Source organism: Melanotaenia boesemani, chromosome 17 (assembly GCF_017639745.1).
Source record: "Melanotaenia boesemani isolate fMelBoe1 chromosome 17, fMelBoe1.pri, whole genome shotgun sequence".
NCBI lineage: Eukaryota > Metazoa > Chordata > Actinopteri > Atheriniformes > Melanotaeniidae > Melanotaenia > Melanotaenia boesemani.
Genome location: NC_055698.1, coordinates 7,971,928 through 7,999,648, shown reverse-complemented (window position 1 = coordinate 7,999,648; position 27,721 = coordinate 7,971,928). Strand labels below are relative to the sequence as shown.

The 27,721-nt window shown below is 37.8% G+C and overlaps 1 protein-coding gene across 1 annotated transcript; it reads right to left on the bottom strand.

The window, feature by feature from the left end:
* Nucleotides 1–1,273: 1,273 nt before the first annotated feature.
* On the bottom strand, nucleotides 1,274–27,721 carry fndc5b (fibronectin type III domain containing 5b). The gene is made up of 6 exons (XM_041967277.1): nucleotides 27,299–27,721; nucleotides 20,408–20,526; nucleotides 18,346–18,544; nucleotides 9,556–9,645; nucleotides 4,902–5,092; nucleotides 1,274–2,625 (listed from the first exon to the last, which is right to left on the bottom strand). Exons 1-5 carry the CDS (start codon nucleotides 27,372–27,374, stop codon nucleotides 4,953–4,955), a joined length of 624 nt encoding a protein of 207 aa, XP_041823211.1. The 5' UTR covers nucleotides 27,375–27,721; the 3' UTR covers nucleotides 1,274–2,625; nucleotides 4,902–4,952.

Genomic DNA, 27,721 nt, shown 5'->3' with positions numbered 1-27,721 from the left:
TAAAAAGTTATGAATGGTAGTTTTCAGTATGTTAATTAGAAAAGGGAATATATGTATTGATCGCGGGCTATTGTCAGTGCTGGATTAACACATTTGATGCACTTACAAGTTTTTGCAGCAGTATGATGCTGTGGAAATTACTAAGAATAAATTACAGCTCCTACTAATTTTGTAACTTATGATGCTCTCACTGTGCAACAATGAGACTCACTGGTACCTTAATAGAAGCTTTTAATAACAATGGATCTCTGTAGCACAGAGGATACAATACAGGATTTGACTTAAATGTAATAATTTGACTCCATGCCAATTCTGAGTAAATAAATTAATCATTTCCTCTATAAAATGCCTTATTTACTGGATATACTGACATCTATATTATGAGCTGCAATCATAATAACTTTTTATGGGTTAGACCTAAAATATAGTGTGAACTATTTTTGACTGCAGACGCTTGGACTTGAGAAAAGTGTTGGACAGCGTTGCATATAAGGCACCAGAATGCTGGAAGATGCGCCTTAATTGTATTTTTTTTTACATCTTTCCTTACTTCTAATTGGCATAAATGCTGGAAAAGAAAACAAGATAATCCAACTTAATTACACTGCTAGTCCATTTAAGTTCAGGTTGTGGAATCAAATCTTCTGTGCAAATTTTATGCAAATACCTCTACATTCATTGTACTTTTTCCTTGATCCCATTTTGATTTTATTTAAATCTCTATTTCCCTAATAGTGGGGATTCTGTATAATGGAAATGATAAATGAATGCAATAATTTGTAAATCCCATAATCCATTATTTTATTATTTACAATAAAAAAAAATATTTCCACGATAGAATCTTCCCTGTTTTTACCGCAGTGCTGCCTGATGTCCTGAAGAAAATGACCATCCAATGCAGATTTTTGGCCATGTCCTTGTGCACAAAGATTCTTGGAATTTTTTCATTATATTAAATATTATTATTCAGTGTCTTCACAATTTTACATTGAGGAACATGACTGATATAGCTCCAGATTGCAGACATTATTTTACTTTTAAAGGACTCTGCCTCTCTAAGGTGCTCTTGTCAGACCCACTCTTGATATTGACCTGTTGCCACGTCACGTAATTAGCTGCAACATGTTTCTAGCGCTATAAGTTTTTTTTTACAATTAAAATTACTGTATTTTTTCGGCTTTTTGTTGCCCCATTCCAACCTTTTGAGATGTGTCCAAAATTTTTCATGAAACAGTAAAATGTTACTTTCAACATTTGATCTACCATGTCTTCTGTTGTAAATAAAATATTGCTTTGTAAGTCTCATGAATAATTGTACAACTAATAAATGTATTTTACACAGCATCCCAACTGTTGTATAATCAAACAAACTGCTGTATAAAATGAGGTAATGTAGAGCTGCAAAGGGACTCTGGAAGAAAACCCACATCAAACCATGGTTTTGCCTCTGGGTCTCCACTTCCTGGCATCCCTGCTGGTAAGCAGCCAAACCACAAAAGAAACCCAATCAAACTCTGCCCCCTGAATATATTACAATATGAATAATCCATATTCCCAGAGCATCCTGCTGCAGACCACAGACAGCATATGGTGCTGGAAACGTAATGATGAACAGTGAGATCTAATATGATCCTAAATCCAGCCATGCCATTCTTCTAAAAGTTGGCACTGATTCTATCCTCTGTATTTCGAAGCTGGAAGTTGTTTTAATTAATTTGATTTGGATGACAGATTGCTGGTCAGTCCTTGAACTCAGCATGATTCATGGCTGTATTCAATCATCATCACCCACACAAAATATGGAGACTATAAAATGTGTGTCTCTGAACCGACACAGAAGTTTAAACTTCCAGTTAGTGAGGTGAGACAAAAGAGGCATCATTAAATCTGACGACAAAGAGAGAGAGAGAGACAAACGGACACGAAGGCCGGAGATGGAACTCATCATGCAATATTTGTAACCCAACGATAAAAATCATACTATAACCAAGACTGGGATTTTAAGGGTTTCGAGCAATCACAATAGAAGGAGCACCAAACAGGAATGTGCTTATAAGAGAAACACTGACACAGAGAGACAGGGAGAGACGTGAGCTGCTACACAGAGGGCTGAAATAAAAACAGAAAGGAGGTAATGCAGATGGACAGATAGAAAAAGGGAAAGTCCTTGGTCTAAAACGGAGCTTTCCTTATATTGTTGTGTGCTGACTAGTACCTGGACTAGTTAATGTTGTGGGGCAGCCCGAGTTTCTGCCGCCTCTGACCGGTAATCCAGATGTGAAGTTGACATTTAGGTTTGATGATCAACTCCAGCGATTCCATGCCACTGATGTGCAGAAACCAAACTGTATGAATCAAGCAGTTCACATCAAGAAAAAACTGTTAATTAACCATTCTTATGTCTTATGTCTGTATAGGCTGGAAGTCCAGTTTTGGTTGCAACATTTAGAGAATGCAGTTTTATCCTCCGCTGTTTCCTTTTTAACTTGTTGCCTTGATTTAGCAACTTCGGGGTTATCTGCATTGTAACTGTAGAGTTCTCCACTGTGTCAAGATGAAATCTGGAATAGTTTAACTGTTCTTCAGTTTTTTTTCAGAGGATGGCTTTCTGTTGGTCTCAGGGTCCTGAAAGAGACACAGTTATTGTACTTAAAGATGAAAATGGTAATGCAAGAGGTTATAATTCCACCGTCAAAATGTCTCCTTGTTGTTGATCGCTTATTGAACTTCATTGCCCCTCACAACTGATGCTGCCACTAGATTCATATACACTTGGCACAAAAACCAAAGTAATTTGTATTTAGTCAGTTATTTCTCCCATTTAATAATAACAGTTGCTTTTATACTGTACATTGTTTACAAAGAGGTATGTTTTGTAAGGGTGGTGCTTTTATGGCAAGAGCAACACAGCTAAATGTATGGGCAGTGTTTTAAAAAAATGTGCCAAAATCCTCTGCAATATTCTCCTGTTGGTATTCACTCTTGAGTCATTGCTTCATGGATCAGATGATTGCACTCTCCCACAGTAAAAAGGAAAATATAACTCAAATTGGCCATTTTTAGACTTTATTCATGATCCACTTTCAGAAACCTCAGTGGTCTTTGGAAGATCCATACACAGCCACAACAGCTTGTCACCTCCTCCTCATGTTGGTCACATTTAGCTGTGGGATGGCATCTCAGCCAAGTCAACCAGCATGGATGTACTGTTCACTCTAGCACCTACAGCACACCGTAGCTGATCATCATCCCATCTTTTCTGCTCCCACATTTTGGCAGTACTCTATGATGATCCTGACTCTGTGTGGGAGAGCGTTGTCATCCTGGAGGAGGGAGTTAATTACCAGATTCAGAAGATGTGGGATTGAAACTGGCTCCAGAATCTCATTCCTGCTGCAAATCATACATCTGTAACTAACATACACCTGGCAGGACTTAAAGCTCAAAATTAGAGTCAATACCAAAAGGAGGATATTGTAAAGAATTGTAGGCTCATTTTACCAACACATTTAGCTGTGTTGCTCATTTCACCTAAGTATGATCCTTATAAGTCGTATATAGCAGCATTGCTACCCTCAGAATACTCCATGGTGTCAATAGCAGCGCACACATGCACATGCAGTAACATTTTTGACACTTTTATTGATGCAATATGTTGCACAGAACAACAGCCAGACCTGGTTGTCTGCTCACTCTCTGCCCTCCTTCCTCCTGGGAACCAGGACACTACCGCAGATAAGCAGGGATGTCAAACCCTGATCCATGAGGGTCGCTATCGTGCAGGTTTAGAGCTTGTTGTCAAGTTCTGCTCAATGACTTATTAATTTCAGTCAAGTGTGTTGAAGCAGGAAAACACTTTCAACCTGCAGGACAGCGAGGACTGGAGTCTGATACCTTTGAGATAAAGACAGTGATTACTAATAAGGTCTTTCTCACCTGCCGCCACTCATTGAACCAGTCTCACCTCTCCTCTTCTAGCACCACCCATACCACCACATCATACTTTGTTGTAAAGGTGACTAGTTAGGCTTTTGAACTACATATAATACAACACCCATTGGTATTATTATGTAGTGAAATCGTTTACATTTTAAAGTTTAGATTTCAACGTAACATACAGCACAGAGTTAAAGGCTAAAGCAATTATCTGCACAGGGTGATTTACCACAGGGACATTAAAAAGACTGTTAGCTTTGACTTAGCTTAATCTTTCAAAAATACTACCAAAAATAACACAATTATATGACATTCCATTTGGCTTAAATAACATTAACTTTCCACTGTGGCATGATAAGTTCTTCCATTATTTGTTGCAAAATCCAAAAATGTTACACCTGCATTGCAGTGATACAGATACAAATAAAAACGTAATATAAAATCACTGGGAATCATTCAAGCATTCAATTACATTTCTTTTAATGATTCCATGAATATATAATTAAAGCTAGCAAAGCTTTAATGACATAAGGTATGCTAACAGAGCTAGCACCATTTTGCTGACATTTTTGAAGGAGAACCACCTTTGGTATGTGTGTTTATCTTGTTTGTGCAATATCAGCAATTAAGCTAACAGTGCCACGCAGGTTTGTAACACTCAAAAGTTCTTATTGTTTCATTGCATTTGGCAAACTGAAAAGGGTACATTATAATGATAGCAATGCCTTACTACCAAGGGTCAGTTAAAACAAGATAGTTTGAAATTAAAGTGATAGGCACATAAACTATTTTACAGTTTAACAATTATTTTTGGCTATGGCTCGATAGTAGCTGTACGAGGTGGGGCATGACAGATGGTCAGTTTGTTATATAAAATATGTTAGTCAGTGAGTTTCTTTGGAAGAGAGGCATAAAATCCCCCAAACACGGTGTGAGGTAAGATGTAGTCAGAAGGAATTCCTCACCTGTCCTGAGGTCTTAGGTTGGTTATTGCAGAAGGCGATGCAGGGTTGGTCTTAGACGTTACTGCGCAGTAACCCCCCTTGTGGGTGCTCCGGGGTACTGCACTCTGAAGAGTTCTTGGCTTTGTCCTTGTTGTTGTTGGGCTCGTTATCTTTGATGATGTCATACTGACGACAAAACAAGGCAATCACCCCTAAGACGAAAAAACACATCAATGATGTGATCCAAACTTAAATCAGAATAAGTTGTTTTGATATTTGACTTTTACTTCAGTTCTGGGAATATGAACCAGAGAAATTTCATGTTTTGTTGCAACAGCTTCATTTAATGTGTTAATTATATCCATTTCTGCCTTTAGGCCCCGTAACATCTCCCGAAAAATAGGATGGTAAAGATTAGTGTTCAATCAATCTTGTGCAGAAAGTAGTTTTGGATTATTTTGATGAAAACTGCATGGATGCTCCAGAAAAAGATGATGTTTTAAAAAGATGAAAAAGTTGCTCTAAAATCCAACTGAACTTTTCTTCCCTGATGCTGACATCACAGAAATGTAAATAAGCTTTGCCAAGAGCAGTCATACAACTGAATATACTTTCAGACTTATGAACGAGAACAGGAGGAATCCAGTGTGTGTGTACATTATATATTTTTATACATTATAAGTGAGCAAATTTCATGTGTGCACTGTTTAAGTATTGTTCTGTGTAAACATCTTGCTGACATGATGCAAAACAAATTTCAGACAATGTATGTATCGTATCGTATCTTAAATCTTCCCATAAAGATCTGTAATATTGATCAGTCTAACTACAAGCCATGGCTTTATTGAATGATGGTCCATACCAGCTGCCTCTGAGTCGAGAGAAGCCAATGCTGCCTCTGATCAACATCAGCAGAAGGCTTCTTCTGTTTTTGTACTAAATTGTGTTTGACAAAGGTTTCCCATGGCAACACTTGGCAGTGTGGTTATCTTCAACTCTTGATGGAAAAACAGTTGTTGATGACGTGCTGTTTTAGAGATTGGACATCATTGGTGTGGAGTTATGGCTTGTTCTTTAGCCCTTTTTACCCTTTCCTATAATTCCTCCAGATTCCTAAAGTTGTTTAATAATATCACTAAAAACAGAGAAGTCTTCAAATGAAGAAGGAAAATCAAGAAATATCTTAGTGTTAGTCCTGTAATTAGTCTAATATTAATATAATATTAATCTTGATCCATGTAGAGCCAAGTGCATCTCATGTTTTATTGTCAATATTAACATACCCTTCCTGATTAGGTTTCTAGGACTCATGAACAAACAATTTATTGCATCAAGAGAATTTTGTCAATTGTGCTTCAAACTTCAGGATTACATTATAAGCTTGGATGGTTCTATTAAAACTAAGGAAACATCATCAGCTCATGAAAACCATGTAACACCACCAAAAGCTCTTGCAGGTATGTGGTCCCAAAGTAGAAACTGTTTCCTTAATGTTTCAGTACCAGTTGGAAGATGACAGACAGCTTCCCGCTAATTGTCAATCAAACCGATAGAACTGAACTAGGACAGAAACGCGAACAGTGTAAAGGAGATGGGGACAGGGATTTGTATTGTATGTTGAGACAGCTGTATGAAGCCTGCCTTAAGTCATAGAGATTAAAAACACAACGAAAGAGTCATAGATGTGAGTGCAGATAATAGAGCAAGCTTAGAGAAATGAGAAAGGGAATAATTCATGATGATGGAGGAGCATGCCACAGGTTGAATCCAAGCAAAAGGAAAAAAAGAAGGGAGCTTCAGCATTTCTGCTTATGTCAGCCCCTTCTCATCTGATCATTGCAATACCAAAGGGTAAGATGGAATATCTCCCTGTGATATCCCCCAGCATGCCCCACAGGCCCAATTAAAAGCTGAAAAACACAATTCACCTCCTTCACTTTAAGTTTTTTCCCACCTTCCTGCTCTGCTTGGTTTTTTCAATCCTTCGCTCAGTGCTGTGTCTTTAACTCTCTTTGAATCTCCCTCTGTTACTCCCTTACCCTCTCAGTCCTCTAGCTGGTAATTGGCAGGGGATAACCACTGTAGTTATCTCTCTGTACTGTATATACCATATAACAGTATGTGGGCCATATTTGTATCTCATTATACTTTGCAAAGTAGGTTAGGAAGGAAAATTTATAACTGCATGAATCTGTTTAGTCCTACTCAACAGTGCTGAGATGGACTAAAGGATGTCTTCAGCTTACAGCTTACATAATACACAGACATATTGTGTAAGAATGATGATGAAACAGCAACCTTGTGTTTGGCCATGAACTGCTAACTAGAAGTATTAATGGAAGATCTCCTGTTTTGTTTTTGGAAACAAATCAATTAAATATATGTTTCTATCTTTTGGTCTGTATAAACTTCGATCAACAAGCATTACCCGAACAGTAATACAACATGATGGAGGATATGTTATGTTCTTATTCTGTATTGTGCATCATTGTTGCAATGAACATCAGTAAATGAGCCATTTTACTGTTGCACTGCAGACCCAATTGACTTTGCAAGGATTTAGATTTAAACAGCTCCAGATGACTATTTGTAAAAGCATTCAAGCCCCCACTGAGGATAAACTTCACTGATCCCTGATGTTTTCAATCACTCTACAAGTAAGTCAGAGTTTTCATCTATTCTGTTAAATATCTCAGCACCCACATCTGTAGAGATGTTTATGTTTCTAAAACAATGTAACTTAGTGCTTTGAGAGTTGGAAATCATTCAGGAAACTTTGCTATTTTTATACTTTTAGACTTCATAGCTGACCTTCTGAAACAGTCTTTATCTGTAGGCTACTGGTGTTCCTCAAGGCGCCATTTTGAAGCCCATCCTTTTCAGTGTATATATTCAAAGCTTGTCAAACAGAAAACTGTAAAATTGTCAGAAAAACTTTCAGCTGTCTTTGCAAATGTTTTTAGTCTTTTCAGGAAAAGCTTACAGTTGTTGGAGGTGGTGTTTGCCTGATTAAAAAAAAAACCTAGAGCATTTTGGGGGAAATGGAAACATTTTTCCATCTGGTATTGTGAAGATAAAAATAATCTAACTCACCAGCCATTTTCACTCTAAGCTGGAAAAAAGTAAAGTTACAAGGCTGGTAACTCACCAGATAAAATTCCAGATTCAAGACATTTAAGTCTATTGATAAGGTTAATTCATTTGTAGCCAACTCACATCCACATCACATAAAAAACAGTCATCAGAACAAAAAACAAAGGTCTATGTCAGCATGATGATAATACCAGTCTGAAAAAACTCTTAAAACTGTTATCTTAGAAGATACCATTTACTTTCATCCATAGAGATGAAAGCAATGTCTTACAGAAAGCTTTCTCCATTTTCCCCTTGCTGCTCTCTGCTGCTGTTGTTTTTTATTTCTTCCAGATTTACTTCTAGTTCTACTGAAAAACAACCACAAACAGAACAGCCTATATCACCTTTCTCTGGTGACATAAGACAGCCTAGTTTAGGCATTGTTTATACAATCACACTACGACAGTAAAACACAAAGGTTTTGTTGAGTTATGGGCTCTTGTTTACAGTACCTCGAGTTTTATGTGGACAAAACCACAAAGGATTGAGAACAGTCTCCAGAGGGAAATACTTTTGAAATGCAAGTTGACTCCTGTCTGTGAACATGTCACCAAGGATATTTTGGGGACGATTACATCTGTCATGTCATATTGCACTTGCACACTCAGGCCCTGTTTACACAACAGCATATAGCAACAAAAATGGTGGGCCTCCATGTTCTGTGCTGCTCAACCTTTTTAAGTCATTTGGTCTCTTAAAATAAAACCTGCTTCTCATGCAACATTCATGCACTTTATCAGTTCACACAAAACTCAAATGCAGGGTTGCCGTCTTAAATGAATGAATAAATGCTTTGCTTTATTTCGAACATGTAAGAAAACAAACAAACAAGACAAATCATAATAGTCATAACAAAACAAAAAGAATAATAATAACATAAATATTTTTGTTCATATTATTACGTCTGTAGTTATTTATCCCAGTCATATGATGACGTAATGCACATTTTGGGTGTGATGTTTGCCGTTTTATATTTACACATCAGTAATAGCTGGAAGTACATTTCAAGCCGTATTTATTTGGAGAGGTCACGGTGGTGACGTTTGTCTTTCTTTTTTTTATCATGAAAGCAAGGCTTTTGAGGCCTCTTTACCTGAACTTGTCACATTTCCATGATATGTAGCTTCAGCTGAGGAAAAAAATCTTAATAGCGTTGAATCTGATTATCAAATATCCAAGCCAACATTAAAACTAGTTTTAATAGACATTTCAAACAGCAGACGGAGGATCTCTTGTGATTGATAAGATACTAATGTCTCTCAAGGACTGTGAGTCTCCTGAAAGAGATTGTCATATGATGATCGTTTGGCCAGTTCATTTCCATCATGCCCCTTGATGTCATCTCCACAAATGCACTTTGATTATCCTCACAGCCTGGCCAAAGACCTGCAGGGAGCAAAATACTCAAAGAGCAATGACTCCCCATCCAGAGTCTTTGTCTCCTAATAGAAAGTCAATCAAAGAGCTTATTTGCCACAAAGACAGTTGCTTCCTATAAGGCCCACGGTGATAAATGTGCAATGCTAAAAAGGAATATTACCTGCCCACATGACGAGCACCACAACAATGATGATGAGTTCTCCAGCCCTCAGCTGGGCAGCCTGACCAACCTCCTCCATTGTCACCTCATCTGCAAAGAGAACACACACACACAAACACACACACAGAGTCAACAAAGTGCTGTCGAGGACACTGCAATTCATTGGCCTGGGGAGCGAATGTGAAATTGCCGTCTCTCTGAAACTCTGCAGGGAAAGATAAAAGAATCAAACAGGGTGACATGAGGGCAAAGAGGCAGGTTGGTGTAAATTCTCCTCTCTGGTCAGTGTAATTAAAGCTAAGTGAGAGCAGAGGTCTGCAGAGACAGTGTGGAGCTGGATCCATACCCAATCGCTCACTGGGCTTCTCTCGCTGACAGCACTCTGGCAGCTGCAGCATAACACCAATCACAGGCTTAAAGGTTCTAACACAATCTGGACTGCAGCCCCTTGCTTTCTGCTGCCATCAGAGGCTTTGTGCTACCTCCCCTTGGTGCAACTGTCACAGTTATCTAGCTGGGGTCTGCCTTCCATGGCTTTGCATATCCATCTAAAACAGAATAAAAGCCCCACTGTCACTGTTTTGTCTGTGTTTGGATCTAATATTGATGTGAATATCCTCACAGAAAGATCTGCTCACTGCCTGAATTGAGTTGGTCTTAAAGCTGCCTTTCCCAAACTGGGGTCTCCAACCCCATGGGGGTCCCAAGTTAATTTAAAAAAATATAGCCTACATTTATCAAATAAATTTGGGATTTTTAATTAGGGATGTCAATTAACGTGCTAATGAAAGCAGATTAATTTGTGAAACTAATATTGTAATTTTTTAACCACCTACTGGGGGGTGAGCGTTGTGAATGGGATGGGCAGTGGTGGGCCTAGCACCCAATCCCTTGTATTATATATTCTGGGCATCTGATATAGGTCTCTTTCCCATAGCCCCCTAAAGCCCAAAAGAGAGTGTGGGGTAACATCATAAATGCATTTATAAAGGGTGGAAATGATACCGTTGTTGTGTGGAGGAAATGATAAAACATGATCAATCAGGTATAGTAGTGTTGGGAGATCTGGAAATTGAGTACATTTTTTCTGTACAAAATGTCAAATTTGGAGGTATCTGAAAACGGGTGAATTTGGTAGATTAAATTGATGGGAAAGTTGTGTAAAATATCCAAACTTCTCATCTATATTTATGCAGCTTTTCACCACTTGGGGCAGTAATGTGTCAGTTAGTTGTTCAACAAACTTCAATAAGCAGAATGAGACTCGGCTAGCCGCTAGCCTGTACCAAAAGATATGGAGAAGTATTTAAAACAACAAAAAAAAAGGACAAAAATGGTGGCAAATTAATAAAACTAATATATAAACTAAAAATCTATTTACTATTTATTTAATTTGAAGTTGAGGTGGAGGTTCGCCTAGGGCTCCACATTACCTTCAACTGGCACTGAATCATTTGTATAAGATTAATTCGGCCTGCTATGTATAGTGGTAGGTTAGACCAACATGCCATATCTTTTTTAAATTTCTCAAACAGAACTCCAAAATTCTTGATAAAAACAGTAGAGAAAGTTGGTGAAATTTCAATTCCAAGATATTTAAAACCCTTATTAGCCATTTTTTAAAAATGAAAATTACAAAGTTGAGATCAGAAGTGCTGAGGTTCTAATTCTGCTTTTTGTTTGTTCCAGTAGGGAAACACACTTTATGGGTGAAATTTACTGTTAGATTTCCATTATTTCCCTCTGTGTTCAGAAGGAAGGCAGCTTCATTCAACTATGAAATTAATACTGCAGGTTTATTTCCTTTTACCAAATAAATCCTTAAATTTTATTTTTTCTTTGTCATACATAGTTGATTTTATCACATTATTTGAGTTGAGAATTACAGGAAATATTTAACTACTGCTGTGTAAGGAAAAAACTGCTGTTAAAAGCAGCTTTTTAGATTTTAGAAATAAGTGTTTTACAAAAACGTTACTAAACTACTGCTCCCACAGATTCACTGTTCACTTATTTTGCGCATAACAATGCAATTACTTGCAGAAAATTCCTAAGGGTGATGATTACTGGAAATTATGATTACAGAAATACCTTTTTGTTATGCATTGGACTTGAAGAAGCATCTGACTGAACACACACTGTTGTTTCTTCACTGTGTTGTGACAGATGATGTGAAGAATTGTCCATTATTTTCAGCAGCTTGTGCAGCATTCCTTTCTGGACAATCAGCTCCATGGCTCCAAAGTTATTCCCAGCACAGAACCAGAACTCCTTGATTGGTTTGTTCAGTTCTGATGCTGCTGCCCCAGCAGATGGCTTCAAAACTGATTGCACTTTCCTCAACAGACTTTTGGAAGATATGCACAATCTTGGTGCAGGCACTGAATGATCTTAGCTTCCTTCTGCTTTCTACCTTCTTGTAGATGTTTCTGTGTTGCATTTCCAGTCCAGTGCTTAACTCCAAGGTGGTATTCCTCCACCACCTCCACTTCATTTTCTAGGTTGTAAATAGTGTTTTGTTTACTCTTGTTCCTCCAGGAGTCATTACTTTTGTTTTGTTTATGTTCAAGGTAAGGTGATTGTTTCTGTATTGGTTTTAACTGACCAGTTCTCTGTACTCAGCTTCTTGTCCGTCACTGATACACCTCTCAACTGCAGAAAATCAGAGTATTTCTGTGAATGACAGGACTCGGAGTTGTATTGGAAGTCTGAGATGTGCAGTGTGAAGAGAAATGGTGAGAGTACAGTCCCTTGTAGTGCTCCAGTGCTGCTGGCTACCATCTCATAAACATACTGTCAGTCTCACAAACTGTGGTCTGTTTGTTGGGTATTCATAAAACCAGGTGGATGTGAAGGTATCAGAAATCTAGGATTTATCTATTGTTTGGTACTATCTCAGTGAGCTGAGGCAACATTATACACTGACATGGAAACACAGCAGACAGCTGTTTTGTCAGAGAAAATCATAACCTAAGGTCATAAACAACAATGTCTCTGCAGAAGTGTTGGGTTTCTCTTGAAGATATGATAGGTTTTAGGGCGACTTTTATAAAGAAGTCACTTCAGTGTACTGTATCATAGCAGGAGGTCAATAGGTTTACAAAATGTAAAAGGTATAGTATGTAATGAAAGACGAGAATTTGTTGTAGGTTGGACTCTTCCCCATTTATCCATTAAACCATGAGGATGTTGGACCATACTGCAGCCTGCTGTCTAAGTTCAGGAGTAATTAATTGGCCATTTGTACACAAAGCTGCTTTTATATGATTAGAATGTCACAGTGTGATTATCTATAACAAAGTATATCACTTTAAAAATGAAGACAAACAGGTTTCAATGCACATATTAATTGTCATTATTCCAAATATTTATTTCAATTCTTTTTATTTATTTATTTATTTTGCATTCTGTTTGTTATTTTATCTCATCTCTGTCTTCCCTCTGTTTGTCTCTGCACAGCCTGTACATCTCATAACATTTTATAGGTATTTCTGGCCATTGACTTTCAAACTACAGTCTGCTGGCCCATTCTGTCAAGAGATGGACAATAACTAATATAAGGGGAAAGACATGAACAATTTTGCAATCTATGAACATATTTTACATAAAGAGGTTTAAATATTTCTCCCTCTAGAGTGCAGAATATCATTAAATGAGTCAAAGAATCTGGAAGCATAAAGGTTAAGGAAGTAAGCCCAAGTTGAAAACCTGTGACCTACAATAGCTTAGACCAGGGCTACTCAATTCGGTCCTACGAGGGCCGCAATCCAGCAGGTTTTCCATGTATCCCTGCACCAACACACCTGAGTCAAATTAGGTGGCTCTAACAGCCAATCAGGTTCTACACAATGACTCATTAATTTGACTCAGGTATGTTGGTGCAGGGATACATGGAAAACCTGCTGGATTGCAGCCCTCGTAGGACCGAATTGAGTAGCCCTGGCTTAGACCAATGGTTCCCAACTTATTTTCATGGCAACTCCCTTCATGCAAATACTAAAAAGCCATGGATGCCCTGTCCAACCCCGTGCTGAAACAATGCTTGGTTTCAAAAGTGAGATTTTCCCCATAAATAATGTATCCTGGCTGAGACCTGTCCTTTGATGATGCCAAAGTTAAATTAACAACATATAGCCTTTTATACTTTTTTTTTTTTTTTTTTAAATAGGGCCATTGTGTGGATATTAATCACTATGGGTCTGAATGTTCAAAGCCTCTGGGTTGCTTTGGAGGTCCCACTTGGGGGATCCCGGACCCCAGGTTGGGAAACACTGCCTTAGACAACACTCTATCCAAAAATGTCATCAACAGCTGATATAACTTTCAGTACTTACTTCCATTCACAAAATCCCCTGAAAATTTCACTGCTAAAAAGACAGAAGCCTTATGTTAAAGTTGTATAGAGGTGTTGACATCTCTGGGCTCAGAGGCAACTGGGATGGCCTTTTACACGGTGGAAATGTGCACTGTAGTCAAAGTAATTAGAATTTCCATTGTACTGAAACAGCTTCAAGCTAGTGGGCCGACCTGTGGAGTTGTTTCTTTAACAACTGGTTTATACAGACCATTAGACTGACCAAAAGGATAACTACAGATCCTCCCTTGTGTCCTTTATGTGGAGTATCAGCGCCTACTATCAGACAAATCCTTCAGGATGCCCTTCTGTAGAAGGAAAAAATATAAGCACTAATTTATTTCACATCCATTGCACCGCTCAACCAGTACCAATTCTCTCTTTTTTCTTTTTGTAATCTCCTGATGGCCAGAAGTGTCCGTTTTTAATGACTGTAGATACAGTACTGCAATTAAGTGTTATCTTGTTATCTCATCTGAATTGAGCATCTTGTGGTCTGGACCAAAGATGAATGAACAGACCATTCCAACGTTTTTTTTTTTATCACCAAAAAGTTAAAAAAAAAAAAAAAAAGACTGGTGGTTTGGTGTTCCATCAGTGCTCTTAGCAAAGCTCATTTACACTTCTGTGATGGCAGCATTAATGCAGAAAAGTCCTTGAGACTTTTCAGTAACATATGCTGCCTTCCAGACCACATCTTTTCCAGGGCCATTCATGTATCTTTAAGCAGGACAAAGCAAAACCACACTCTGCATACAATACAAAGGCCATATCATTGAAAATATATTATTCTGTTGTAATTGTGAAGCCAATGCAACTGCTCATTTTACTTAAAAAGAAGGCAAAACTGCAGCTGTACTTGGAAGAACAACAAACCATGCATAATCCCCTATACTTCATGTAAATGAGTGCAACTATTTCACTGGAGTCTGCTGCTACACAGTGCTCAGCAGACTGTCAGACCAATTAAATGTTTAACCAGCTCCAACGTTAAAAAGGATTGTAAAAATGTATTGCTGCAATTGACTGATTTACAAAACATCCAATTTTTCGGCTGTTATAACCAATATAAAAACTTCAGCTGATGTTTTTACCACATTATGAGAACTTCAGTGCTTCAGGACTCCTGCGCCGTTGTTTTTGTTGTTTTTTGACATGCTGTGAGCAGGGCTGTACTGCAGATAGGAATACAGAGTATATATAGAGTCGTGTCAGGCTGATTAATACCCGCTTAGAGGGGGGAGGAGAGCAGTAATGGCCTGAGATTTAATCGGGAAAGCTAATGAATACTTCCACCAACACACACAAAAATCATCAATCTAAGTCGGGACCCCTCAGCATCAAGACAAATCACCTCTCTAAGCATCTATGTCACATGACCAGACAAACACAACAACACACAGCAGCAGCACAACAAACTTGAAACTAATAAGATTATTTTCTTTAAAAACCTAATAAGCAATACAGCAAAAACACTCAACCACTGGTTAAAGCTAATACCAAAAAAACTCTTCCAACCACAGTAACCTCAGCAAGCTTACAAAGCCCTGGATTTCTGTCCATGCCAAGGTGGTGTGCAACTACTTTAGGACAACTTTTGGTAAAATTGCTGATCAAATAAGTCAATTGTACATGGTTTTGTATTTAAAAGGAAAACACTAGAAGTGTTCATTGTTAAGCTGGATACAGTGAAGTCAGACAGCTAACTTAATTAGCAACCAAACTACCGATACAATCCAGCAAAACCTTTTTCTACAGGTAAAATAAGCCGTTTCAGCCTAGATCTGATCTTACTTTGTCTGTTATCATAAGCTAGTTCCATCCAACCAACTTCTGTACCAACTATAAGTCTTCAGGGTTGGGAAGAGCTTGAGCTAACCCAGCAACCATCAGATTAAAGTGTTGGCTTTAATGAAATGATGCTTTCATTGATTCCTTAAAACTCTGAGTGCACGGACATCCCAATTCAAATATAAGGTATCAGAATGGACTCATCTAAACTCCCATCTCCCTTAGGTAATGTCAGCACCATTATATGGCAAAACCAATATGTCTGCTATGTTGAGATATTTTTGACTAGAAACAGGAAAAGCTCATTTGTAACGCCTTCAATTCAATAATTAATGAAGGGGGAATAACATTCAGTACAACCAATTTGTTCAGACCCATAAGTTTAAATATTTGGCTGAAGATAATGATGTCAATCAACTAACTCAAGCCAAGACTTAGTCAAGTCAAAACTCACTGCTGAAGTTGCCTTCCTATTCGTATCAGAAATGGTTTCCTTAATTTTCACATTGGAACCTACTAATTAAAAGTTAACAATTTCCATTAAACAGTAAAAAGGCAAAGGTAAAAGCTTTATAGCAACAGTGCAGGACACACAGAAGAACTATATACACTCACTGGCCACTTTCTTAGGCCCATCTGTTAAGTTGTTTGTTCACACAAACAAACACTTTTGTTTGTGTTTGATGCTAATAAGGCAATCACATGGCAGCATCTCAAAATAACGTAAACATGGTCAAGACGACTTTGTGAAGTTCAAACAGAGCATCAGAATGATGAAAAAAGGTGATTTTAGTGACTTTGAACAAAGCATGCCAAACAGGATGGTCTGAGGATTTCAAATACTTCTGATCTACTGGGATACTCATGCACAGCCATCTCTAGGGTTTATAGAGAATGGTCAGACAAAAAGTGAATACTACTAAAAGTGGTAGCCTAGTAGAGGTGGGCCTGGTTCTGGAAGACCCAGGTTCAAGTCCCTAGACAGGAAACAATGGCCCTTAACCACCCCAACTGCTCCCTTGGTACTGGAAAAATGGCAGCCCACTGCTCCTAGTGTAATTGGTCAAAGGCAGGGGTCCAATTTGATGTGTTTAAAACTATGTTTTTCGTGAAATATATACTGGCAAATAAAGATTCTTCTGATCTCACAACCATCTCTAAGATTTACAGAGATGGTCTGAAAAAGAGAAAAATTGTCTGGATGAAAACCCCTTGTTGATGTCAGAGGCTAGAGGAGAAAGGCAACAGTAACTTAAACAACCACTGGTTACAATAAATGCAGAATACCATCTTTGACCCTTAAAGCAGATGGGCTGCAGCAGCAGAAAACCACAAAGTTCACATGAAAGCATGGAGGCCCTTTCAGCCTTTTATGAACAATTGAGCATGAGGCTACCTAAGTACTGTTGCTGGCCATGTCAATCCCTTTTTGACAAGTTCTGATAGCTACTTCCAGCAAGATAATGCACCATGTCACAAAGCCCAAAGAATATACAGCTGGTTTCTTAAATTTGAAAATAAGTTCACTCAAATCCAATAGCATCCAGAGTCACCAGATCTCAGTCCAATAGAGCATCTTTGGGGTGTGGTGAACAGGAAATTCTCCCCATGGATGTGCAGCCAACAAACCTGCAGCAACTGTGTGATGTTGTCATGTCAATATGAACCAAAATCGCTGATGTTTCCAACACCTTGTTGCATCTACAAACACAAGAATTAAGCTAGTTCTAAAGGCAACAGTGGGTCCAACCCGGTACTATTGGGTACGTTTGCTGATGTTCCAAACAGCTGCATTACAGCCACCAATACTGCAGAGGAGAATTTTTTTTCAATGTAGATACAGTATCACTCATCTGTGTGGTGATATTTCCAGGGAATACTCTGATCCATTAAGTCCCCTGTTTCCTCTCTTATCACTTTCCTCCTGATGAGCATTCAGAATTTTGCAGCGTCCCTTTGAAGCGACTACTTTTGGCCACATAACTGGGTCGGACATGATAAAATTCGGAAGTACAGCAAGCTGCTCCAGATAACAGCAGCCTCATTGTGTGTGAGAGAGAATAATACACTGTATGAGAGGAGGGAGGGGTTCTCATGAAGATTTCTGTGTTTTGTAACCGTTTTGTCCACCCTGGTGAAGCATAACAGAATATTATTGCTCTGCTGTGTTATCGTCTGTGGATAAAAACTCATATTAAAATGTTTATGTGCCTGTATGTGTATATTTGTGCATATTGTGTGTTTCAGGAGACAAACAGAGAAGCAGAATGTTAGTTTACTGCAACTGTTTCACCACACTGATGCATGATTGCTTCTATTTCTGTGTGATTTCATTCTTAGGTTTGTGTGCTCTTGCATGCGTTGAATTTTAATTCTCTCCTTACATGAGTGTTTATGATATATGCTGTTCAAAGATAAATAAAAACACCTCATACATATATGTATGGCTTTGAATGCTTATGAAATGTCTAAGGAATACACAAAAGAAACTATGCATTACAGATTTGTACAAAAAATCACAGTGAAACATGTGAGCAAAAAAAAAAAAAAAGAAAGAAAAAAAATGATCAGTTGTCTGTTCAATTTGTGTTAAAAATCTAACTAAACCCTTAAAAAAATAAACAAATTCGTAGATTAAAACTCACCAGGACTCTTGGATGCCATCTTTTCAGACTCCTTTGGTGTTCTGAAGAGCACAGGCTGACTGGGGGGGCTGCTTCCTCCCAGGCTAATGCTCTGAACGTGGATGATGTACTCAGTGTCCTCATCCAGATCCCACAGCGCACAGGAGCGTGTGGTAGTGTTCACTTCCTGGATGAACCTCAGCATGTGCACATCCTTCTTCTACAGCAGCACAAAGAACAGAAGAGCAGCAGAAGAAGGTACTCTGATATATCACCTTAAAATCATGAACTTGCAGCTACAGTTTGCAGCCTCTGGACAATACTTTTTTCCCTCCTTGTTAGCAAAAAATTTCCAGGATAAAATGTGCAGATTTATGGCAGGATGTGCAATTTCCGTTGTTAGGGCTCAATTAGTGTTAATGCATACACTTTTTGTCTTAGTTACCAGTTGGGAAAAAGCTTAAATAAAGCCTCCTGGGATTATTTCTGAAACACAATTAAGTTTAAAAAAAGAGAGTGGTTCTCTGGCCATGTATACAACACTAGAAATATACATTATTACCCTGCTTGCTCAGGCCAGTTGGCTCTTTTAAGGTTCCTTGGGGCGCTTTTATTTACCTTACAATTAAAGACATTTCTTAAACCATTAAAACTTCATGTGGACAAAGTGTACAGTTAAAAAGCCATGATTACTTATTTTCCCAGTTAATCCCAATATCAAATGCCATGATTAATTAATCATAAAGATCCCTCAACATCATCACTCTCCATAAAGAATTATGTCAGCACCATATCAAATTCAAATTATATTTATAAAACGAGTTTCTCATGCAAAAAGCACAAACTGCTTTACACAATAAAAAAAAATTTATGACTGCATAAATAAGTCTCCACACACCAAAGTATATAACATAGCAACTTAAAAACACACACCTGATTCTAGTCTTTCTTTCACACAGTCTCACAAACAAAGTGTACCCCCTCACACAATCTCTGTCCCTCCCTCCCTATTCTATACAAACATGAACTCTAACTCCTACTAACCCCTAGTTTCTGTCTCTTAACTCAATGCAGGTATAGCCATATTAATAGAAATAAACATCTGGCTTGAAGCTGCTGTGAGGAAAAAATATCTTGGGGATCTGTCTGCACCAGGAGCCACCTCACCCATGACCAGATAGGGTGCCACAACAGGGACCACCCAGACCAGGGCAGGCTGGGGTTCACATCACCACAACCATAGGGGCTGCAGTGCAGGACCCCAAGGTGAGATCACCATGGGAACAACCCTGCAGATTGAGCAGGCATCTGTGTAGAGGATCTCAATAAGGAACACTGGAGTAAACAATGTTATAAAGTTCAAACAAAGATCAAATAAACCTAAAAATAATAAGAACAAATAAGAGCTAAAACACACATAAATGAGTTCATAACAACAATGCACTAAAATAAAACAAAGTGTAATTAGATAAAAGACTAAAATTCTGTTCAAAGCTGAGCTACAAAGATGGGCCTGGAGCCTTTTTTTAAGAACATCAACAATATTGCTAAAGGACAGCTGAAAGTGCTAGCTAGCTGTTTGTTTGGGTTTTTTTGTTTTTCTTTTGTCCTTGTGTTTCAAAATTCTCTATTCTGGTTCAAAAGAAATGTTCAAAACCATTTTTGTGATTTAGTTTACAGAAACAAACGTCTCAGGTAGAGGTCCTGCAGCCTTTTCCATCTGTTTTCTCTGAGAGAAATCCAGAGTTATTATGTATTTATTTACGTTTTATCGTTTCCAATGAAGAAGTGATTTAGTTGGAATGGGACTTCTTGGTTACTTTCTTGCTATATTATTTTGTTATGTTGGCATCAAAAGAAAAATGTTAAAAATTAAACTTAAAGACCTAAAGGGATCATTTCTTTTACATTTTATAATGATGGAAAATTAACATTAATAATAATATTGATAATAATAGTATTGTGATTATTTACTCTGAAGATAATTGGACCAATAAAATCTAAAATCATGACATCTCTAGTCATATCTATGTGTGCAGAATTTTTTCAGTGACTTTTTAACATGCAGCTTGCCCAGAGGTACCTGTTGGGTGATGGCGAATCCGATGACAGGATCTCCCTCCAAAATTTCCCAGGTCACCACAGCGGAGTTGACCTCAAGCTCTCTAATGGTCACATTGAGCGGTGCTGACAGCAGAGTGTCTGACGCACACACACATGTACAGCCAAAGGAAACAAATTAAAAAAGATCATTAATATTCTAGTCTTACAACTTGTAATAGATACAACAGATGTACAATGGGAGGCTGAACGCAATTCCTCCTTCAACATCACTCTCTCTCTTTCTCTTTGAGCGCTATGTTCTCATGCTCTCACAGCCCAGTTTCCCTGAAATCTTCTCTTCACCTCCCACAAATTAATTCTCCTTTCAGTAATACCAAGGCTAATTAACCACACACAAGTCTCTTTGAGTTTCCCCTTGAGATAGTCTTTTCTTTCTGTTTCCCTCATACTTTTCATCTTTACCTTCTTCCCTTTCTCCCACACATATCTCATTAAAGTGTGACTCCGGAGGTTATATTTGCCAACTGATCTTAACATTTGTGTTGTAAATAAAAAATAAAAGTCACATCACAGAATGCAACGCACTGTTGATCTGCAGATTAACTATGACGGATCAAATCACCGTCTTGCTTAACATGTTTAATTTCTTAACCACAGAGTGTTTGCTTTTGTGTGTGTGTGAGACATGCAAAGAGTAAAGCTTGTATATGAGCTGAGACCAACTCAAGGTCTTCTATGATCAGTCAGAGTAGTATTTCCCATGAGTCTGACTTGACAAAGTAATGTCAGAGTTAGACCTTGACATTGTGCTTGAACACACACAAATACACTAGACCAGCATTGAAATACCCATTTATATGAGCTATAAATACTCCGGACGGACAAGCACATATACCAATTCCAGTTCATCAAGTTTACTTTCTCTTTCTGAAGTCTCCCTTAATGCACCTTGCTCTCCATAAAAAATTTACATAATGCTTTCATGACAAAATCTCCACACATTTCTTCCAGTCCTACCTTGACTTCTTTAAAACAAGATGGAATGTATAAATAATTCTGCAGTACTCTTAAGAAGTGCGACAGCATGAATGGAGAATCTAATATCTCTCGCTAATAAGCTCCTAGCTAATTAGCAAAAAGGAGCACTCGGCAGCCAAAATTAATCAAAAGATTTTGTGAAAACAAAAGTAAAGTCATAAGAGAATAAACATTAATGTTTTTTATTCACCTGGGGGCTAAACACAACAAGCAAATATCAAAATTGTTCATCCATATCTTTTGAATGCTCATATAGAAAACTATTAGCTAGCAAGCTAGCCAATTCAAATGATAAGGTGAAAGGCTTTACTGTTGTGTTTAAAGTTAGCTCCTGCATTCCCTAAACTGACTTAAAATATATTGTCCACCCAAAAGAATAAATCCATCCTATAATAAACTTAGCAAATATGTAAGAGCCTTCCAACAGATAATGGGATGATTATGTTTCAGCTGGTAGCATGTTATTTAGCCTCCACTGATGCAATGAGTAGAATTCTTTTTCTTAAACAATTATGCGGAAAGACACATCCTGTGGTCATGTAAAAGATGTTAGTCTGTTTCAGAAAGATCGTATCATTGGCATCAAGCAGAGAAAACATTTAGGGAGATTGCAGAAACTACTAAAATTAGGATAAGAACTGTCCAACACATTATTAAAAACTGGAAGGATAGTGGGGAAACATCATCTTTGAGGAAGAAACTGAATTGAATTGAGACTGAACAGCTGTGTAGCCACAAGTAAACCACTAATCACTGACGCTGATTGGAAAAAGAAGGCTTTAATTTGCTAGTGAACATAAAGATCTGTCTCTGGAGAAATGGAGGAAGGGAAGGTCATGTGGAGTCCAGAGTGATGGGAGCATCATGGTAAAAAGAGAGGCAGAGGAAGTAGTGCAGCCACCGTTTCTAGTGCCCGCTGAACAAGGCTGTGGGTGCAGTGCTATGATCTGGGGTTGCTGCAGCTGGTCAGGTCTAGATTCAGCAATAATATGTGCCTAAAAAATAAGGTCAGCTGATGCCTGAATATACTGAATTACCAGATTATTCCATCTTCCCTGATGGCATGGACATATTCCAAGATGGCAATGCCAGCATTCATCTGGTATGAAATGTGAAAGAGTGCTGGGCTAATTAAAAACATCAAAATTTATTAAAACTAATCAGGATAAATATTTAAACTAATTAAAAAATGTAAGAGAAAAACTCAGAATAATCCCTTAATCACAGCAGGATTTGGTTGTATGCTGGTAAAAATCTACATGAAGAACAAAAGTCAGCCATTTAATGACTGAAATACAATGTTGAAATGATTGCTAAAGTCAGAGCACTACTTAGTTTTTTAACACATCTATAAAATGTGTCAGCATTCAAACGCTGATGAATGCATGGAACAGTAAGTCTTGGCCCCATATGTCCATCATGGATAAACTATTTTAAATCCTTTGAAAATTATTTGTGCATGTGTTTGCTATCTGATGACACTGCAGTGATCTGACTCTCTGTGTGAACCTGACAGCTTACCAGCAGAAACTGCTGTCTGTCACTTTTTTGGGAAATTAGATTGTCGATCCTGCAAATATTGAACTTACAGACTTCTTCAGAGAGTCAAATAATGGTATTACAAGAAGAATGCACTTTCTTTTTCTGTCTGTTCAATGTTAACAGAATCATTGTAATACAGGCAAACAACCGTTTGTCTTTTTACTCTAAAGTTTTCCTTACTTTTGGGTGAAAATACTATAAGAACATATATTGTACAGCCACTAGGCATTTGTTTCAGTTTAAAGTACATTTAAAGTGTTTTAATAGAAACATGTTATGTGTTTGTGTTTGTGTGTGTGAGTGTGTATGTGTCATCTAGGTTTATCTTCTAAAACAAAAGCATATTTACATGTATGGTTTGTGTATTCACTACATTTAATTTGTTTGTCAAAGAGGTGGGAAAAGGATATTTTGATATATCAATATTATGCTACAATGTCAGTTTTAATTAAATAGTTTACCATAACCAAGTATTTTTTTTTGGTAACTATATTAAAGAGGTTTATTTAAGGGTTCACTCCAGGACTACACTTGGTCCGATTGAGGACTCAGTTCGGTTGGGGGGTGTAGTATTCTTCTGGACTGAGACTGTGTTCACGCAGCACTACTCAAATTAATCTGACCTTTTAAATAACGTGTTCCACTCTCCACCAGAGAAAGCATTGCACCAAGAATTACTGAAGGAGAAGACGAGTCACACATCAAAAACAACAAAAACTCATTCATCTATTCGTTAATGCAGAACAACTTCAGTTTCTAGTACAGAACAGCTAAAAATGGAGCTTCATCAGATCTTAGTGGTCTTGGGCTGATCTTTTTCTATCAAACCTTTTTTTAAATTCTTCCATGTCTTACTGCAAGAAATTTCTACCCTTCCAGAGCCGCCTATCGTCCCAGACGCACTTGTGTTTTGGTTGTGTTTACCCCAGATGCTGTGGGCTGAACGCACAATACGCTTCGATTTGTAGTCCACTTCCTATGTTTGGTCCACTTGAAATAGACCGACACCTGTGTTTGTAAGCAGGCAGAGTCCACTTCTTTGATTCAAATCCGAATTTGTTTGCACATTAACAATACCACAAACAAAGCCAACTTTGAGGAAACAGACTAGGATTCAATCAAAAAGGCTGGTGTGAATGGGCCTTAAAAAACAAAGAAAAATCTGATGTTTTCCTACCTAGCGAGCTAACGCTAAATGCTGCTCAGAGCAGGATAATCAGTAGAGCAAATTTTTACCATCTAAAACAACTGAAACTTTCTAGGTGAAAAATATATTGCACATACTGTATTTACACTGTATCCCTTCTACTGCACAATGTGTTTCAAATTGGACTGCTTTTGAACGCACCACAGACCGTGTCGCTACAGCACATCCTGTATTTGAGAAACTGAAGAAGCAAATGTCTGATGATGTGGTGTACTTTTAGGTTTGAGTTGCACTAGATAATAAAAATGTTGCTCTTCTGATTTGCTTTCCTGTGTGTAACAGCATTCTTTAGTTCCTCCAAATGCATTTTACTACTTTTAGCTAGTTAAATATGAACCAGGGGTTTCACAACTATTTGGCCAAATGCTGTGACACTGTTTACCTTTGTTGAGAGACTGGCATGAAAAATCAACAGATCAAGTTCACTATTTTAATTTCTTTCTTGTTTTTGTGACACTGGGTTGTCTAAAACACTTATCAATGGTCCATAGATGTCTGATCTAATATACTTTTATCTAAAATTGGGCTATATTATATTGTATTGTATATAATACTATATATATGTATATATATATATATATATATATATATATATATATATATATATATATATATATATATATATATATATATATATATATACACTACCGTTCAAAAGTTTGGGGTCACTTTGCCATGGGATTCAATAGGGAAGTGACCCCAAACTTTTGAACGGTAGTGTATATATATATTGACTATATTGACTTAAGTCAATAGTGCAATAACAAATAGTGTATATTTTTTGTTCAATTTGAACCTACTTTGTAAATACTTTAAATTGTATTTTTAAAGCCTTACTACTGAACGGTTTCAAATTTTCTCACTGATGTGCCCCCTAAATGTGATTAATTCAGCATCCGTATCGCATCCTGTCTCCTCTCTCAGATTTCTCTACCCAGTAAAAGTCAACCCAATGTTGAGTCTAGTTGATGCCTTTATCTGACTCTTTCTCTATTTTTCCCAACCTTTGTTTCCACTTGGCTTTTTTTTTCAAATTTGTAGTGCTACTTTAAAATCTATTTTAACTCTACATATGTTTATACTTGCTATTAGCCTAAGCAGTTTAGTCCTGACTACTTCATATATCACAAAAACAGCTAAAAAATATCTAATATGCTCCACTGAAAGCTGTAAATCCTGCTAGAAATCAGGAACATAAAGCTACATTAAAATATTGAGTTTTGTTTGAAAATTAGACATTTATGACCTTTTTTGATCACATTTGTGACACATATTGCAGTTAAGTCACCTACATGCAATAAACAACAAGAACAACAAAAACATACACTTTGCTTGCTGTGCGTTGAAACGCTGATGTTGTTACCAAGGAGATATCTTACCAAAAACATATTTTACTGCTGAATGAAATGTAATCTTTACAAAGATGTCAGCATATTTAATGTTCCAGGTAAAAACTTTGTATGCTGCCAAAAACATTCTTCAGGGAAGCGGTACATCAATGAAAACTGTAAATAATTTAGCAGGATTTTGGGATTACATCTTCAAGTGTTAAACAGACAGAATGATTTCCCATAATCGTGCGGTGGTGTTTCTCCAACATGTGAGGCTGTTAAGTTGTTTACCACCAAATGATGAAATGTGATCAACACATAGATATCATTTCAGTGTAGTCCATGTTTCAGATTTAATGTTTATGTAGCATCTCACCTGTACAGGTCCGCATTCCATCTGCCAATGACAGACAAGTTTGAAAGAATTTCTTCTTTTCAACCAACATTGTTCTGCTTTAAACGCAAAACATGAGCACATTGTGTGTTTATTCTATGTTTGAATGTTGTAATCACTTTTTCAGAAGCTAAAAAAGTTGTCAAGAGTTTGTAGATAATCAGACAGTTAATCTACCCATTTCCAACATAAAAATCAACCAAAATGGTTGATTTTCTGAGACTTAATCATGATTTTTAGACCACGTTGTGCACCTTACATAGGAGACACCTCTTTGGATAATAGTCTGTATAAAATAGAAAATAAGAATTGAACTGCTTGAGATCTATTTCTATTTTCTTTATTTTGGTGGTCAATAAACCATTACTGATTTCTAAAGGCTCTATATACAGTGTTTGCTCAACTACTGTATGATCCATTGCTTTGAATCCCTGTTTTGACTAGATCTTTCCTCACTGTTTATCTTCCAGCATTCACACACACACAAACAGATTCCCATCCATTTATAAGTCTTTGCTGCCAAACGAGCCAAAAGATAGCTGGAGAATTACAGAATCCCATCTTCAAACTACTCTCATCTCCAGCCTCAAGAAAACCAAACAAAAAAATCTCTGCTGGCTGAGATAAAGCCATATGATCTTATCAACAAGAGCTGGGCTTTTCAAAGGACTATCTATCATCTCTCAGCTTATCATCTGGGAACAATGTAACAGAGATCTTATGTCTGAAACCAAGTCTTTTCTAGAATATAACCCAGTCATTATGATATTGATACTTTATATATATATATATATATATATATATCTTTTTATATAACTTTTATTTAGCGTGGTGAGATTATGTCGAATGTTTTGTTTGGGCTGAATATCACAAATTAGTGGCATATGCTCACATCTGACAGGCTACAATATGCAGATCCTCATGGGCTGGTGAGTGCTTCAGTATATCCAGAGTATGGTGGAGTTTTTTTTTTTTTTTTTTTATTTACTACAAAATGTGCACCTGTCCATTCCTCTAGAGTACAAAAGTAATTGGGTGTGTGAGAGAGAAATTGCATGTGTCAAAAAACAACATTAACTTTAAATAATTGACCTAAGCTCAAGTCCACTATTGATGCAGTATCAGCCATTTTTTGCCATTAAAATGCTTATTGTTAACCAGCAAGTGTTGTTGGAGATGAAAGCTCAAACACGCACAACACATCCATGTGCCATGTCTTTTTCTTCTTCTTTATTTTTCCTAAAGGGATGTACTCCCCTGAAATGCTCTGCATGCATGACATCAGACAGCTGTGGTCAAAACAGGTAAATAACAGCATGGGTTTGATTAACCGGTTTACCACCTCTCTCTCCGTTGTTTACCTGCGATGATTGCTCATCAACCTGTGGTACAACTCACCGGCACAAACGGAGGACGCCGAGAGGAAGCCCAGCAGGTGCAGCAGCACCGCCGCAGACGAGCCTGGTTTAGCCATCCTCCTGCTTCTTCTAGCGAGGCTTTACATCCTGTGCGGCCCATTTATGTCATCGCATCAACGCAACGTGCATCCCGGTTGGGATGCTGGGGAATGGACTTGTTGTGCCCGAGACGAGGCTCTCTCGAACTTAAAGGCTGCAGCGACAGAAGCGCAACAACATCCAGAGGAGGAGAAAGAGGAGGTGGTGGAGTAGGCGTTGAGATGAGAGCGGAGAAAATGTAGGGGAGGTGTTGGGGGGGGATGGGGTCGGCTGCTCGATACCGTGCTGGTGGAGCCAGAGCAAAGGTCTTCCGACCACCGGCAGACTTGCCAGTGCGGCTGCTGGTGACACAGCGACGGCGTGG

Bases quoted from the DNA above. Each gene is read 5' to 3' on its own strand.
- fndc5b (XM_041967277.1), bottom strand. From the start codon at position 27,374: ATGGCTAAACCAGGCTCGTCTGCGGCGGTGCTGCTGCACCTGCTGGGC. The intron at 9,646-18,345 runs GTGAGTTTTAAT...TTCTCTTTGCAG, and splicing joins GATGGCATCCAAGAGTCCTG to ATGAGGTGACAATGGAGGAG. The intron at 5,093-9,555 runs GTAATATTCCTT...TTTTCGTCTTAG, and splicing joins GGTGCTCGTCATGTGGGCAG to GGGTGATTGCCTTGTTTTGT.